The following is a 15,682-nucleotide window of genomic DNA, read 5'->3' on the forward strand; positions in this document are numbered from 1 at the left end:
CCATAATGATTTTCTTTGTTGGTTCATATCGCCGACCCCAATTGTTTTGGGATGAAGGCGTAGTTATTGTTGTTGTATACTTAAAATATATATTTTATATAATAAACTTAATAATTCATATTTTACATATATAATTCATGGATTTTTTATATATATTGTTTGCATCTTTTTCTTTATTTATTAAACTTAAACCATATATATATATTATTTATCCTTGTGTTTGAGTTCAATCAAATTTGAATAATATGTAGGGTGACCACAAGGCAATTTCATTTTTAGTTGCTCACTTTATTCGATGATGATTGTGATTTGATGGCACTATTGCGTTAAAGGATCAGGTGCAACATGAATGCGCAAATATTTGTGCATCAAGCACCTTATCACCCTTCGTCTTGATGACAGGGCTTGTCAGGTGTGGAACCCTAGACCTGATAGACTGCGATCAGGTGCTTAATGTTCAAATTTTTGTGCTATCATATTGCACCCGATCCGGACTCAACTATTGCATGCCAAAAAGGCCTCAAGTATTAAGAACATGAGTGATGGTGCCAAAAAGAGGTGTTGAAAAGGAAAACAAAGCTTTTGAGAAAAAATATCTACCAAAAAAGTGATACCAATGTCGGTGGTATGGATCTGCAGTTTTTTTTTTTAGAAAAAGAAAACATATATTGATTTGCATTCATCCTTTATCAGCAGCCATTATTGGTAGGCAAGTGGTGATTAAAGATTTCAGTGGATTCAACATGGGGGGTGATACCACAGAGGTGGTATCCCATGTGGTAAGCGGGGTCCTGTGCCAAGCTGAGGTCTCAAGTTCGAATCCTTCTGCTACATAGGGCTTAAGAGATATTTGGTAGGAGTCCGCTTAACCACAGCTTGCCTTTAAAAAAATAAAAAAGCTTCGTGGGCCCCCCACCCAAAGTTTTCCTTATCCTAACAAATATTTGAATTTAATAACTAGCCATCAAGTTATTAAAAAAAAAGAAATTTCATATATAATTTTAGTCACTATATATGCTGGGCAGAGTGCTTATTGGATTTGTGCTTGGTAATGAATCTTATAAGAAATATAAGAAAGACATTGAAAATGGGGCCTTCCACCTTCTACAGGAAAAAAAATCTCAAAACATTGAACCTTCTAACGATGAAAATGATAGATCCAAAAAAGCCCCTTACTTTACAACTGCCAGCAGGGCATGACGTGACTTGATTAGTGAACCACTTTCAAAGAGTCTAACTGTCATAATTGCTATTGCTATTGTTATTGTCACAATGATTCGTGGACTCAAGGATGTCGGATTCGGGTTCAACTTGAAAGTTCTTTTTTTTTTTAAAATGGGGCACGAGGGCACATATTTTTTTTTAAAATTTTAATTAATAAAAAACTATTATTAAATATTTTAACATTAAATTGTTTTTTTGTTGAAATAAAATTAATATATAATATAATATTATTTAAAAAATTAAGATAAGGCCATAGTTGTCAGTGTTTGAGCGTGTCCGCTCATGTCATTAAGGGCTTGACGTGACTTGATTAGTGAACCACTTTCAAAGAGTCTAACTGTCAATGATTCGTGGACTCGAGGATGTGGGATTCGGGTTCAACTTGAAAGTTCTATTTTTTTCTAAAAAAATGGGGCACGAGGGCACATCATTATTTAAAAATTTTAATTAATAAAAAACTATTTTATTTTAACATTAAAATGATTTTTTGTTGAAATAAAATTAATATATAATATAATATTATTAAAAAAATAAAGATAAAACCATAGTTGTCAGTGTTTGATCGTGTCCACTCATGTCATTAAGCACCCGCAGTCAAAATGGTGTGTACCTGTGACATAGCATAATTGTATGTTATACCTAAGAACACGAAACTAAAATTTCCCCCATGTATTGCCGATGAAGGGCATGAAACGGGGATGAAGGTTAAAATCTATCCCCACTTACTCTTTTCCCCACCCCGTCCCCAATCCTTTAAGGAATGACTATAGACTAAGGGGAAACGAGACCCGCCTCGCTCCTGTTTGGACCGGGGATGGAGGACATGAAATGGGGATGAAGGTTAAAATCCATCCTCGTGCAGGAATGGAGGCAGGAGTGGAAGTTTGGATTTTGAAACGGGGCGGGGGTGGAGACCTTGTCTCCCGCCCCCGCACTGGTCCACTGCCATCCCTACTCATAGGTTGGTATGAGCGAACATTGTGGTAGCCTCAAAAGCCATGTAACAAGGACATGTGGACACGAGGAACAGTGACGAAAATTCGACTGGAAAGTTCAAAAAAAAAAATTGGGAAAGGGGAGACAATGTCATGGATTTTTTTTTTAATTTTTAATTAATAAGAAAGCTATTTTTTGATATTTTAATGTTAAAAATACATTTTTATTAAAATAAAATTTAAAATATTAAAATAAAAATGTGAATATTAAAATAATATTTAAATATGGACCTTATGTGTCAGTATCCATGTCCAAGTGTCAAAGCGTGTCTGCTTGTGTCACTAGGGACACTGACCTAGATCAAAAGATGGTAAATACCAAAGAATGCTATATTTCTTATTTTCATCACAAATATTAATACGACAAAACTACATTTTAATATTGTACAGTTTTTATTTTTCTATGTTTTATGTTTTGTTACTTTTTTTATGTTTCTATTCATTTTTTTTTTTATGATTGAAGGGAAAAATCCCTTATCACCGACTGCACATTGGCTGGTGTTCGGTTATCCCCTATGGTCAGGGATTACACCCAGCTTCAACGTTACAACAAGGGACACCACTCGTGGATTTTGAACTTGTGACGGCTCTTCAACTTGGTGACATTCACAGGCTGCTCTTACCAGATGAGTGAAGCTTTTTTAAGCTTTTTATTTTTAGAAAAACTGATTTTTTCTTAAAAAAAGAAACCACAGAATTTTTATTTGTGACGTTTGTGTTTGAGTGCCACAGGCTCATAGAGCCAGCAACACGTAAGGTGATGAAGGGTTTTGAAAGGCGCCAGCAGCGAGCTGGCAGGACTTGTTATACGCTGCGGGCACGATGATTATAGGATTGGTTGAGCCAGAGGTCTTTGTGCCGAGTGCGGTTTTTTCAGGTTATAAATCCAAAAAAGTTAAGGGATGTCAATGAATCAGATTTTACCCGATATTACTGAATCTTATAAAAGAATTTGGTAAGCTAAAATGATGGCTGATTGTAATCGGATGCCAATATCGTTTTGATTTTTTTGCTAATGAATCCGGCAAATATTAGGGTTTGATGAATACCCAAATGATGCAGTATGAGCCTTTCACCAACGGAATCCGATTAACCAACATACGATTAGTCGAATCTAGTGTTTGACCACATTCGATCCGAATCCGAACCGTTACTGTTTAAAATGAAGTGATCATTTACGTCATCCCCATAAACCTAGATCGTTGGGGTCATTGTCATACAAAAGTATGACAATGGAGGGATGGGAGGCCTCTGAGAATCGGTGACTCTGTGACTAATTGCAGCCGAACAAGAAGTTTGGCTGGTTTTGAGAGAGAGGATGGCAGGCCCTCAGTGTTGTGAGAACCCACCTGCTCTCAACCCAAGCTGTGGGCAGGGGAGTGTGGAGTGCCTGGGGAGCATCAAGGCCTATGTTACTGGTTCCCCAAGCTCAAAAAAGGCAATCATCTTGGTTTCTGATGTCTTTGGCAAGTACCCATCTCTCCTACATTCTTATATGCATGTTTTCTCTCTCTTCTTTCCTCTTTGTTTGGCTTTGGTTTAGGCCTGGTCTCATTTGTGTTGATCTTTTTCACCTTTATTGTTTTTTTAACTGTTGTTGTCTGACCACTCATTTGATCGATACCCATGTCCTTGTTTCTTTAAAAACCACACCCACCCTTATTTTTCTTTTAAAGATTTTGTCTCATTGATATTTATGAATGTTATGAAAGCTGTGCTTTTGCTTACAACATGGTGAGATGTATGTGGATTTTATACGAAGATGGTTCCAGTTTGTTGCTTGAGACACTGGTCTGATTGTAGATGCAAACACAAGATGTAATTGATATTAGCATTTGTTTTTCCTCAATAAAGCTGGTTTGTGCCCACTGAAAAGTTGGGGACTTCCCCTTTGTGAGTGCAGTGGGAATCTTCTTGTGCTTATATTGTAAAAACAGCGTTCAACATATCATCTGCTAACAGCGCCATTATTTGTTGACCATGCCCGTGTTTGCTGGACATAGTACAACGTTTGTTGTGTTTCTGATCCTCTAATAAAGGTCAAGATTACGCTTCCTTAGAAGGGTATCACTGGTCCTTGGTTCAGGGTTATGTTGCTGAATGTAGGGAACCTTGATACTGAGATTGAAGATGCAGCTCTATTATGAGCAACGTTGGAGGGGTATCTACAGATTTTCTAGGCGAAGAAAAATTTAGTGAATAAAATATTGCAAAAGGATTATTGATACAGTAGAACATAATTTTGTCTTCTATTGGATGTGTGTATGCATTTTGATTATGTTTTCCATGACATTTTGTCTGACTGAATATCGACTTTGTTTCATTTCATGGTTTCCTGCTCATGCTCACAGGATTTGAAGCGCCTAACTTGAGGTATACCAAATTCTTTGTCTTTCTGCCCCGGGGAACTAGTAATGAACTTGTAGGAATTGGTACCTGCTGGGATTGGAAAATGTTCATTTTCATACATTTATATTAATTCTGTCATTTAGTTATTTTCTTCAACCTGAAATTATTGTGTGATATTGGGATGAGTGTTTTTTCAATTAAGATTATAGCACTGTAACCTACCTCAGTGTTCCCCCGTCACTGAAACATTACTGTTGAACATTCAATTGCAAAGCTTGTAATGATCATGCTGTTATGATGGTTAAACCGGAATGTGTGATTCTCCAATTTGTGACTTATTCTATGATTGGTTTATACTTGCAATTCTGCTCATGTTATAGTTGCTAACTTCATCCACAATTAAATTTCAAACAAACATGTATTCAAGTGTTTGAACTGGGTTCTCAGTTTAATACACAAAATCTGACCACTCATGCAAAACAAAAGAGGACAAATAAAGAGGGAGAAAACCATGTTCATGACTCAGCAGAATTGTTTGAGTTGATGATATTTTTTATGTGTTACATGAAGTGTTTTGTAGATTTACTATTCAGACCTTTTTTTCAATAGCAGGTACTAAGAAATGTTGGTTCAATTACCCTTATTCATCATTTTCCTATAAGATTGTTAAAGCAGAATATCATAGACTTTCTGGGTTAAGATGCAACATTATGAACATATCAATGATAACTATACATTTAAAATCTTGATTGGTGACAAGTAGGTGATCAGGGAATGTAGAATTACCATCTTTCTTTGCTTGATACTTAGTTATGATGATCTTGGTAAGCTAGTGACCTTAGTTAAGGAAATGCTTAGAGTTTTTCCTTCATTTTGCTTGCAACCTATGTCACATGGGTGCGGGTGCAACACGGGTGCGGAGCAATTTCAAAAATTTTGGACACGGGGACACGACTATATATATATATATAAAGATCACTTTTTTTAGTTTTTATACATCTTTTTTCCTAAAAAATGGACAAAAATAGACTCGGTCAAAGTTGACCGAGTTCAAAATGTGGACGGACTTGGCCCCGGTGCGTTGAACGAGTCCGACACTTGCCGTGTCCGCTCCGTGTCCGAAGCCGCACCCGTGTCGGAGCGTGTCGACACGGGTGCGTCGACCTCCTAGCCGAGTCCGTGTGACATAGCTTGCAACTGATAGCTTCTCTATGCAAGAAAACATTAGTCCTGTTTGTTAGGACTTTTATGTAAGAAAACATCAGTCCTGTTTTAGATCAAATGAGAGCTGTACGGTAAAGTAGGACCTTCATAAGCAAGGGATCTCAGGCCCGAATGCTGTGGGGCACAGCTTGCCTATTAAAAAAACTTTTTGCTTGTGTTTTACATTTGATTGGTGTAAATTCCAAATATGCTGGAGACTTCAACAAACTGTTCCCAAAAGAACAGGTTGACTAGTTAGCTGTGTATATGCATTATGTTAATAGTCAACCGTTTCGAATGAAAGAGTATATAAATGGATGCAAAAGGAGAAAAAGGCATGACTCTCCCCAAACACAATGAGTTCCAACTTCCATATTATACAAGTCTGCCTTATTCTTTGGTAAAGGCTGACATCTTTTATTCTACATTTTTCAATGCATTTATGCACCTATGAAACCCATCATTAAAGAGTACATTCTTTCTATTTGTCTTATTTAGGTAGTTGGCAAATTTGTTGCATGCTGAATTTCTTTCAAAACATAAAAGTAACATAACATATTATATTCCACACAGTTTCTTATCCATCAATAGATACTGCTCTCTGTTAATTTACTGAGAATTCACTTGGCATTCTGTTATTATCATGATGTCCTATTCCGACCATAATACTTGCTATATATGTGGTGGTGTTAAAAGGAAGCTTGCTGACAAAGTTGCTGCAACTGGATTCTTCGCGGTGGTTCCTGACTACTTCTATGGAGATCCCTACATACGAGAAAAGTCTCCTATTCATGAATGGTTCAAGATTCATGGTGCAGTAAGTTTTTATTATTTTCATCTACCCATAGGATGTGCACTTTGTCATCACTATTTTTTTTCTGTATATTTAAATCTAATTGTTGAGAAGGTCTCATCAGTTGGATATGTGCATTTTCTTCTGTTCTATTGTCATTCATCATTAACTACACACACTTCTTAGTATGCGTGAATGGGAGAAATTCGGCTTGGTTAGAGAGACAAGGTTGCATGGAGATACTGTTATGGTTGCTGATATATTGGATTCATGTGTTGGCATAAGCTTGAGACACCAACATGATTTATGTGATGGTGTTTCACCAGTTTCTTGGAAAGATTGATGACCTGATGGCTAAGGACGGCAACAAGTTCTGCAGATCAATGATTTAGGAAAAGACTAAACTGAACCACTCAATCCTTTCCTGGTCCTGGTGTCTTCATAGTTAGGCTTGGGAAGACTCTCAGATTAGTCTTTGACCTTGCCAGGTATTTGGGCCTTCAGGCTTGCAACTTGACCTTACCATGAGTCAGGTTTGATTTTCTGGAGAGGTGCTCATCATTAAACAATGTGTTTCATTGAGCTTGTAAAGTACTGCTATTGCCAGTCTTTGCTTTTCAAGTGGACCTGCATCATTAAATACAAATTTCAACTCCTGTTCTTACAGGACAAAGGATTTGAAGACACCAAACCTATCATTGCAGATTTGAGAAGTAAAGGGATATCATCCATTGGTGTTTCAGGTTTTTGCTGGGGTGGTAAGTTAATACTTTCAAATTAGATTCAGCTATAACTTATGCTTATGCTTGTTTATAGTATACAGTGTTAATGTTTAATGATTTTCAGCAAAGGTGGTCGCAGAATTAGCAAAGACTTGCGAGATCCAAGCTGCAGTCATGTTGCACCCATCACTTGTTAGTATAGATGATTTCAAGGGTAAGCATCACTAATTCTCCATTCAACTTCATTTTAATTTTTTGTTTTTGCAAACAGATACTTGGGAAATTTTATTGCTCTTTATGGGTGCCAACTTTGACATGAATGATGCATTTTTCTGCTGCAGAGGTTAAAGCTCCTATTGCAATTCTGGCAGCAGAAATTGATAATATCTCACCACCTGAACTGGTGAAACAGTTTGAGGAGATTCTGTCTGCAAAAGATGAGGTGAGAGTTATGTGTAGAACTTTCTTGACTAGGACTTCTACTTGTCTTACTAGGAAGTTTTAGTTGGATAATTAATTAGATTTCCCTTTTTCTTTTTAATATTTAATTACAAAGATTTCTAACTACATGAGGTATTTGTGAATTGTGATCATATGGTTATACCAATTTTCTACCGTAGAGTGCAACCAAGCATATTGGATTAGGGGAAAGATTGACTCAGTGTTTCTTCATTCTTTGTTTTACCTTTTGTCTACTTTACTTTTATTAAAAGAGAACTCCTTACCCTGGTTTGCTATATTGTACAAATAGCAATTGCGTGGGATTTTTTGAAACTTAAGAATGCTCCAGATGCTGGGGATGAGGCAATGATTACAACAACGGGATTTAGTTATTTCATATCTGAGAGATTTGTGGGCTCGAAATTCGTTCCAGTGAACTGAAATGTGTTCATTTTCATTTATTCTCTAAATTCATTTTCACTTATAGTATACCATACACAGATTTCATATAACTGAAGTTTTGTGTACTATAATAATTGTAATTTTATGGTATGGAATTTCTTTATAAACAAGATTTTTTTGTTTTCCTTGAACAATCTATAGCCATATGTTTAAGTAATAGTATTAGTAGTTACTAGTGATTTTCATTCTAGTTAGAATTATAGAAAACACAACTTCCTTATCATGCATCAGTTTAGGCAACTCTTAATAGAGCAACTAGATCTGCCATTTTCAAAAATGTGTTTTTGTTTGAGAATATGATCTTTTGGGAACTGTCCATACCTGGCCCACCCTTTGGAAGCATGTCACATCAAACTTCAATGAGCAAAAGGGTTCATAAACTTCACAAAAGTCTTGCTTAGTTTAGAATGACCAATAATTAATGGTTCAATAACTTTACAATTCAGTGCTTGAAACCTTACTAGTACGCTTAGAAGAATGGTGTCCAGCATGATTTAATGCATGATATGAGTGAATCTAGTGGCCACATAAATGTCCGATCACGTGTGCCTTTATGCAAATGTTCAAAGTATGGTTCCAGCATTATCTTTTACCCGCTGTAGATGCCACACCTTGCTGATGGTGCCACTTTCAGAGAGTTCATGAGAATACCACCAATTCGTACTTGTATTCTCACAAATTTTACATCCACCCACATGTTACCTTTCATTGCTTGCCCATGTCTATGCTCCTCTATTTGCTATGGGCACTGCATTGAATTTGTTATTTGTAATAACTTGATTCTTCCAGTACCATCTCTTTGAATACTCATTTTCATTTGTTTGAGAAAATCAAGATGCTAACCTCTTATCCTCATCTGCAGGTCAACAGTTTTGTCAAGATATTCCCAGGTGTGGCCCATGGCTGGACAGTGAGATACAGTACTGATGATGAAGCTGCTGTAAGTAGTGCGGAAGAAGCACATAAACACATGATTGAATGGTTCACTAAATATGTAAACTGAATGTCTGCTCAAGAGACCAACATAAAAAGATCTTGGATGCTATCTGAAGTAAAGCATGCTTGAGGATATGGTACTACTATTCATACACTGTCATGTTCTCTGAGTGCTATGGTTTCTTTTGTTGTCTAGGCCACCTTGGCTTCTCTTCCATGTGCAAAAATGATCTTGCATTAGACTGCAAACTATGAATTACATAAGCTTCTCTGCTAAAAATTGAGAACAAACTCTTTTGTAAGATGACAAAATGATCTTAAATTTCCGTCTGTCCACACTGAACCCAAATCACTCCAAAAACCTGACAGAAGTCCTATCTGATCCTTAGCTGATCCGATTTGGTCCTTACGATAACCATGCTCTCAACCTAAGCTCACCGTACTGCATAGGCTGAACAAACCTAGCTATCCCTTCCCATTGCCATTTCTACCAATGCTAGAGCTTGTGCCCTCGTCTGATCCTAAACCGGTAACCCAGTTAGACTGACTGGACCCATTTTGGCATTGGACTAACTCCCTTCACCCCCAATTCAGCCTATCTGATCTAACCCTAACTTGTCACTCCCTCCTTCTAAACCTGCCCAATTCTTTCCTACCATTGGGCAAAAACCGGTCCCTCCCTAACCAGGACCCATTCTCTAGGTTCGGAATTGGGGAAGACCTGCACCAAACCTAGTGATCCTAGATAGCAGATCCGACCCGTATGGACCGCTTGTATCAGATATTCAAAATCTGGCCTATTTCCAATATGTCGTGATTTTACTGCGATTTTCAATATTTTTATTTTAAAAGTTTGTAATCTAAATGTTATGTGGAATGAGATTTTCTTGATATTTTTCAAAAAGAAAATATTTAAATGCCTTCTGTGTTTTTGTATTGTTAAGAAAATGTGACTTGTGAGAATAGTTAAAAATATTGACCTTGACAAGGTAGAATCAGGCATAGCAGCAAAGATCAGATATGGGAAGGCGTCATGTTTAAAGTTGGGAACTTTGAGGACCTGTTTGTTTCATTTCCATGAAATGGAAGGATCTTTCACAAGAAATGACACGCTTCTAAAAAATCCTACCAGCTCAGCTTTCTCATGAAAGTTTCATGGGGGCGGAGATATGATGCGTCAGTTTAGACATAATTTCTTAAGGAAGCAAATAGATCTGCCATGTCCTGAAATCTCCCTTCTAGTTCAAAGTAACGGTGCAGCATGTATTTGCCAAAACTGTAATTCCACATGTATCCTGCTTTATTCTGGTCATAAGAATAGATGGAATAAATCACAAAAGTTTCATGGGGGCGGAGATATGATGCAACGGCTAGTCTAGTTGGCTAGCCCCTCTACTTTGTTGCAAATATGAGATCTCTCTCTCATATTGTCTACATGCTTTCTTAAGCATTGCTAGTGAATAAATTTATCTTTTTTAAGTTTTTTTTTGGCTCTTGTGCTTGCTCATTAGTGGCTATAGTAAGTGTATTTTGAACTCTTGTATTTGACCTTAAGTGGTTTGTGTATTGTCCTTTGGTGAATTAGTGCTTTGACACATTATTTTGTTTTTTGATTGCCCTTAATGGCTTTGTCATTTTACTCTTTCTTGTTTCATTATATGGTATTAGTGCCTTAAACTCTTAAGATTTTATTGTGCTTATCTAAAGCTCGTGATTGCAGTAAAGACATATTTTTTTTCTCTTCCAAAGATGGCCGAGAAGGAACCTATGATGGTGATCACTTTCAAACTCAACGAATCAAACTACATTATGTGGGTTGTTGTCATGGAAAATCACTTCAAAGGAAGGAAGCTTTAAGGGTACATGAGTGACTACTTGTGAGTCACAACTCATACTTATGGAGACCAAATTAGAGATCTTGATGACGATGAATGAGAGAAAGCTCTTAAAGATTATCATACTAGAATGAAAGATTGAGAAGATGAGAACACTCAAATTTTATCTTGGTTCTTAAATAACATAGAACTCAAAATAGCTGCCAACATTGTCAAGTTTAAAAAGGTTTGCGATGTTTGGGTTTTTATTAAAAGTATATTTGTGCAAAGAAACATATCACGACAATATTTTCTTCAAAAAAAGATTGAGACCACAAAACAAGGAGACAAGAGTGTGAGAGACTATTATGACTCTCTCCTCTCTATGGGATGAATTGACCTTGTTTGAACCTAAATGGGAGGGCTTGACCATTAAAATGAGGCAAAAATAATTAAAAAAAAATACCTTTTTCAATTTTCTAATCATGTTAAGACCTGAATTTTAGCAAATTAGACCTCTATATTGCATAGGACTATTGTTACCTCTCTTGATGAGGCATTTGCCTAAATATACCAAGTGGAAGTACAACTTGGCAAATCCAAATGAAGAGAGGATGTTTTCATGTCTAGGCCCTACAACAATATTAGAACATATAAGTCTCCTCAGTTTGGAAGAAACAAAAATGGTAGAGAAGAATCATATCATTTTTGTAATGAACTGGAGCATGTCAAATCAAAATGTTCCAAACTCAAGAAGAAGAAGACGACCGTTGAAAAAACATTCAAAAAGACTGATAAGACAAACAAGAAAGGAGAAGATATTAAGGATACCATTAACCAACTTATGAAGGCTCTTCAACAATTCACTAAGTCGTCTTCAACTCATACTTTCAAGACCGCCATGTCCACATCTTTTTCTCTTGGTATGCATTGTTAGATACATGATTTTGGTGCCTCTTTTCACATGATCCTCTTAGAGTCCCTTCTATCCGAGTACGCAAAAACTTTTACAGCTCTTGCACTTCTACCGTGGATGAAACCAATTTAAAAATTAAAAGCATTAGGACTTTTAAAAATATTTTAAAAGATTTTCAAGTTCTTAAAGTTAGAGTTGTTCCCAAACTTATGAGAATCGGCTCCCATCATATCCAAATGAGGTTTCTCTTATTATGTTATATTTATTGATGATTGCATTCAATACACTTGAATTTATTTTCTTAAGCTAAAATCCGAAGTATTTTTCTGTTTTAAAGAATTTCATAAGCTTGTGAAAAATCAATTTCAAACAAATATTATCATTTTTCAATCTGACTGAGGAGGACATTTATTTAATGATTTTAAAAACTATTTAAAAGAAAATAACATTACCCATCAAAGATCTTGTTCAAACACTCTGCAACAAAATGATTTGGTTGAAAGAAAACATCGTCATATTATTAAAACTACAAGAACTTTTTTTATTTTAAAAAATATTTCAAAAAGCTTTTGGGTTGAAGTTATACTTATCGCAGTGTACCTTATAAACCAAATGTTTTCATCTTCTTTACAAAATATTTTTTCATTAGAAAAACTCTACCAAACCATTACGACTTAAGTAGAATAAGAGCTTTTGGATGTAAATGCTTTGTACTTATTGAAAGAAATGATAAGCTCCCACATAAAGTCATTGAATGCTTGTTTCTTGGTTATGCGGAAAATAAAAAAGAATATAGATGTTGCGATTTAGAAAAAATGACAAATTGTATGTTTCAAGAAACATAATTTTTTAAAAAGAAAATGATTTTTGTATAGATAAGCCTAAGGACGACACCAAGTATTCTTTTTTATTTGATTTGTTGCCAAAGAATGATAGATCTAATGATAATTATGAATTAAAAATTGAGCATGATAATGATGAAATTTTACATATTTGTCGGTTTGTGATGTTCAAACTTATTATAGAAGAACGATTGAGAATCCTCTATGTGCATTTGACAGATATACTCAAAACCAATTATGTGAAAAACCCATTATTAAAAAAATCCAAACAAACTTCTAGGTCTCTCGATAGATTTGTATCCTATGAGTTTTTTTCACCTAGGTATAGAGTGTGCCTTTTGTCTATTCACTCATTTTATAAACCTTCCCCCTACACTAAGGCCAAGGTTATTATTGAATGAGGTGGATAGCATAAACCTAAAATTAGAAGGCTCATAAAAAAAAACTTACAAAATTCAATCTCTACCTAAATGAAAAAAGACTATAAGATATAGGTGAATTTATAAGGTTAAAACTAAGGATAATGAATCTTTAGAAAAATATAAGGCTAGGTTAGTGGCCAACGGTTACTCTCAAGAGTATGGTATTGAATATGAGGAAGCATTTGCACTTGTAACACGTATAACTAGTGTAAGGACTCTCATTGCCTTAACATCTATTAGAAAATAACTTGTCTACCTACTAGATGTTAAGAATGCTTTCTTGAATGGTGACATAAATGGTGAAGTGTACATGGATTCTCCTCTTAGTCTTGAGATAGAGAGAAATAAAAAATTTTCTTTGAGAAAAACTTTATATGGACTTATGCAAGCTCCTAAAGTTTGATATGATAGATTTAACAAGGTTATAAATCTTATTATAGTAGTAATGCTCTTTTTGTAAAAAAATAAAGGTTCTAACATTGTCATTCTTTTATTGTACGTGAATGATATGATCATTATAGAAAGTGACAAAAAGGGAGTCGATAAAATTAAAATAATTATTAAAAATAATTTAACATGTCTGATTTTGGTTATTTGAGATAGTTTTTCGGTATAAAAGTGACTTACACTCTCATAGGATATATTTTATTTCATTACAAGACCAGACACTCCTCGTGTTGTTTATTCAGCAAGTGAGTTTCATGATGCACCAACCATAGTGCATATGAGTGTCATCTTGAGGATAGTCAGATACAACAAATATACTATATCCAAAGAACTTCTTATCTTCATCTTTCTTAGAGTTAATCGCTTATACTAATAAAAATTGGATAGAAACTTCTAATGATAAAGTCTTAACTATTGATTTTTGTATATTTTTAAGAGACTCTCTAATATCTTGGAAGCGCAAAAAGCAACAAAAGAACTTATTATGTTCAACAAAAGATGAATACCAAATTATGGTAACAACAACTATGAAGATTATTTGGTTAAGAAGTATCCTCAAAGATATATGGGTCATCTCTAATCCAATGAAGATGTATTACAATAACAAGAGTGCTATCTATAATGCGAGCAACCACATTTTCTATGAACAAACAAAGTATATAGAGATGGATTGCCTATGTTAGAGAAGAATGCTCGAGCGAAACAATTGAGTTGCCCTACATAACTTCTGAATGTTAGGTGACAAACTTTTTCACAAAGGTCTTACCTTCATTTCATTTTATTTCTCTTATTGTCAAACTTTTGATTATCACATTGTAATTTTGAAGAGAAGTGTTAAATTATATAGGTATATATGTATGTATATATAGGAAAATGGGTCCGTGTAAACCATTTTGGTGCTAAACCGCATGTTAAATGGGTTTTTGGGGCTTCTCCGGTGCTTTTTATACGACTCCGGCCTCATAAATGCGTTGGGCATGGTTGATTTACTAAGAATCCACACTTGAATCATGTGTTTTCAATGAAAAAAATTATGTTTGGAGCCTAAAAAATTTACAAAGTTTTGGGACCGTTGATTTTTTGAACTTTATGAAAACCCACCAATGTGTACATAGAGCACATCTGTACGGTCAACATTTAAAAATAAAATGAAAAAAGCCCAAAAAACCCATTTAGCATGCAGTTTAGCACCAAATTGGTTTAGCACGGACCCATTACTCTCTCTATATATACTATATATAAATATATTTTATCGATTTGCATATGTAATAGGTTATGCCCATTAGGGGGCATTTTTGTTTTTTCACTATCATGTAATATGCAATGTTGTTGATATATATCGGCCCTGAATCGTTGGGTTGCCGACTGATACCAATACTCAGCTGAATTGTTTTGTATCGGCCAAAACATAATAAAAAGTTATTACGTGATACATGTTAAAACCATTAAAATAATTTTAAAATAATATTAAAAATACTTTCTGATATTTTTTATATTTATTAAAAATTAGCCGAATTGGCCCTGCAGCATATAAAAATTCTGCTGATATGATGCGTATCGACCGATAAAGGCCGATACGAGCATATCAAAGCATATCATCCTACTACCGATACTAATAACTTTGATAGGTGGTGTCCATTAGAAACACTTTTGTACATTTTTTTTTTAATTTTTATATTTTTTATTATTTCTTTCTAGCCGAGCCCATAGTGCTGCTAGTCAAACTACCCAACTGCTAATTGGCTAGCCCCTTTACTTTGTTGTAACCTCTATAAATATGGGATCTCTCCTATATTGTATACATGTTTTTACTTAAGCATTGTTAGTGAATAAATTTATATTAGCCGGCCCTGCAGCGTATTGAAATTCTGCCGATATGATGCAAAGGCCAATCCGATACGACCGATACTGATAACTTTGATAGGTGGTATCCATTAGAAACACTTTCGTACATTTTTTTTTTATTTCTTTCTATCCGAGCCCATAGTGCTGCTAGTCAAACTACCCAACTGCTAATTGGCTAGCCCCTCTACTTTGTTGTAACCTTTATAAATATGGGATCTCTCCTATATTGTCTACATGTTTTTTCTTAAGCATTGTTAATGAATAAATTTAT

The 15,682-nt window shown here is 35.1% G+C and overlaps 1 protein-coding gene across 1 annotated transcript; it reads left to right on the top strand.

Annotated features, from left to right (window-relative positions):
* Nucleotides 1-3,455: 3,455 nt before the first annotated feature.
* Nucleotides 3,456-9,295, top strand: LOC149833836 (endo-1,3;1,4-beta-D-glucanase-like). Its single transcript, XM_090011051.1, has 7 exons — nt 3,456-3,685; nt 4,571-4,592; nt 6,468-6,588; nt 7,232-7,322; nt 7,411-7,500; nt 7,628-7,728; nt 9,052-9,295. The coding sequence occupies exons 1-7, from the start codon at nt 3,538-3,540 to the stop codon at nt 9,190-9,192; spliced, it is 714 nt and encodes a 237-aa protein (XP_089867177.1). The 5' UTR covers nt 3,456-3,537; the 3' UTR covers nt 9,193-9,295.
* The last annotated feature ends 6,387 nt before the right edge of the window (nt 9,296-15,682 follow it).

This window comes from Nuphar pumila, chromosome 6 (genome assembly GCF_984573655.1).
Source record: "Nuphar pumila chromosome 6, dmNupPumi1.hap1.1, whole genome shotgun sequence".
Classification (NCBI taxonomy): domain Eukaryota; kingdom Viridiplantae; phylum Streptophyta; class Magnoliopsida; order Nymphaeales; family Nymphaeaceae; genus Nuphar; species Nuphar pumila.

Coding starts and splice junctions, on each gene's coding strand:
- LOC149833836 (XM_090011051.1), top strand. CDS start 3,538: ATGGCAGGCCCTCAGTGTTGTGAGAACCCACCTGCTCTCAACCCAAGC. Junction 3,686..4,570: donor CTTGGTTTCTGATGTCTTTG/GCAAGTACCCAT, acceptor TCATGCTCACAG/GATTTGAAGCGCCTAACTTG. Junction 7,729..9,051: donor TTCTGTCTGCAAAAGATGAG/GTGAGAGTTATG, acceptor CCTCATCTGCAG/GTCAACAGTTTTGTCAAGAT.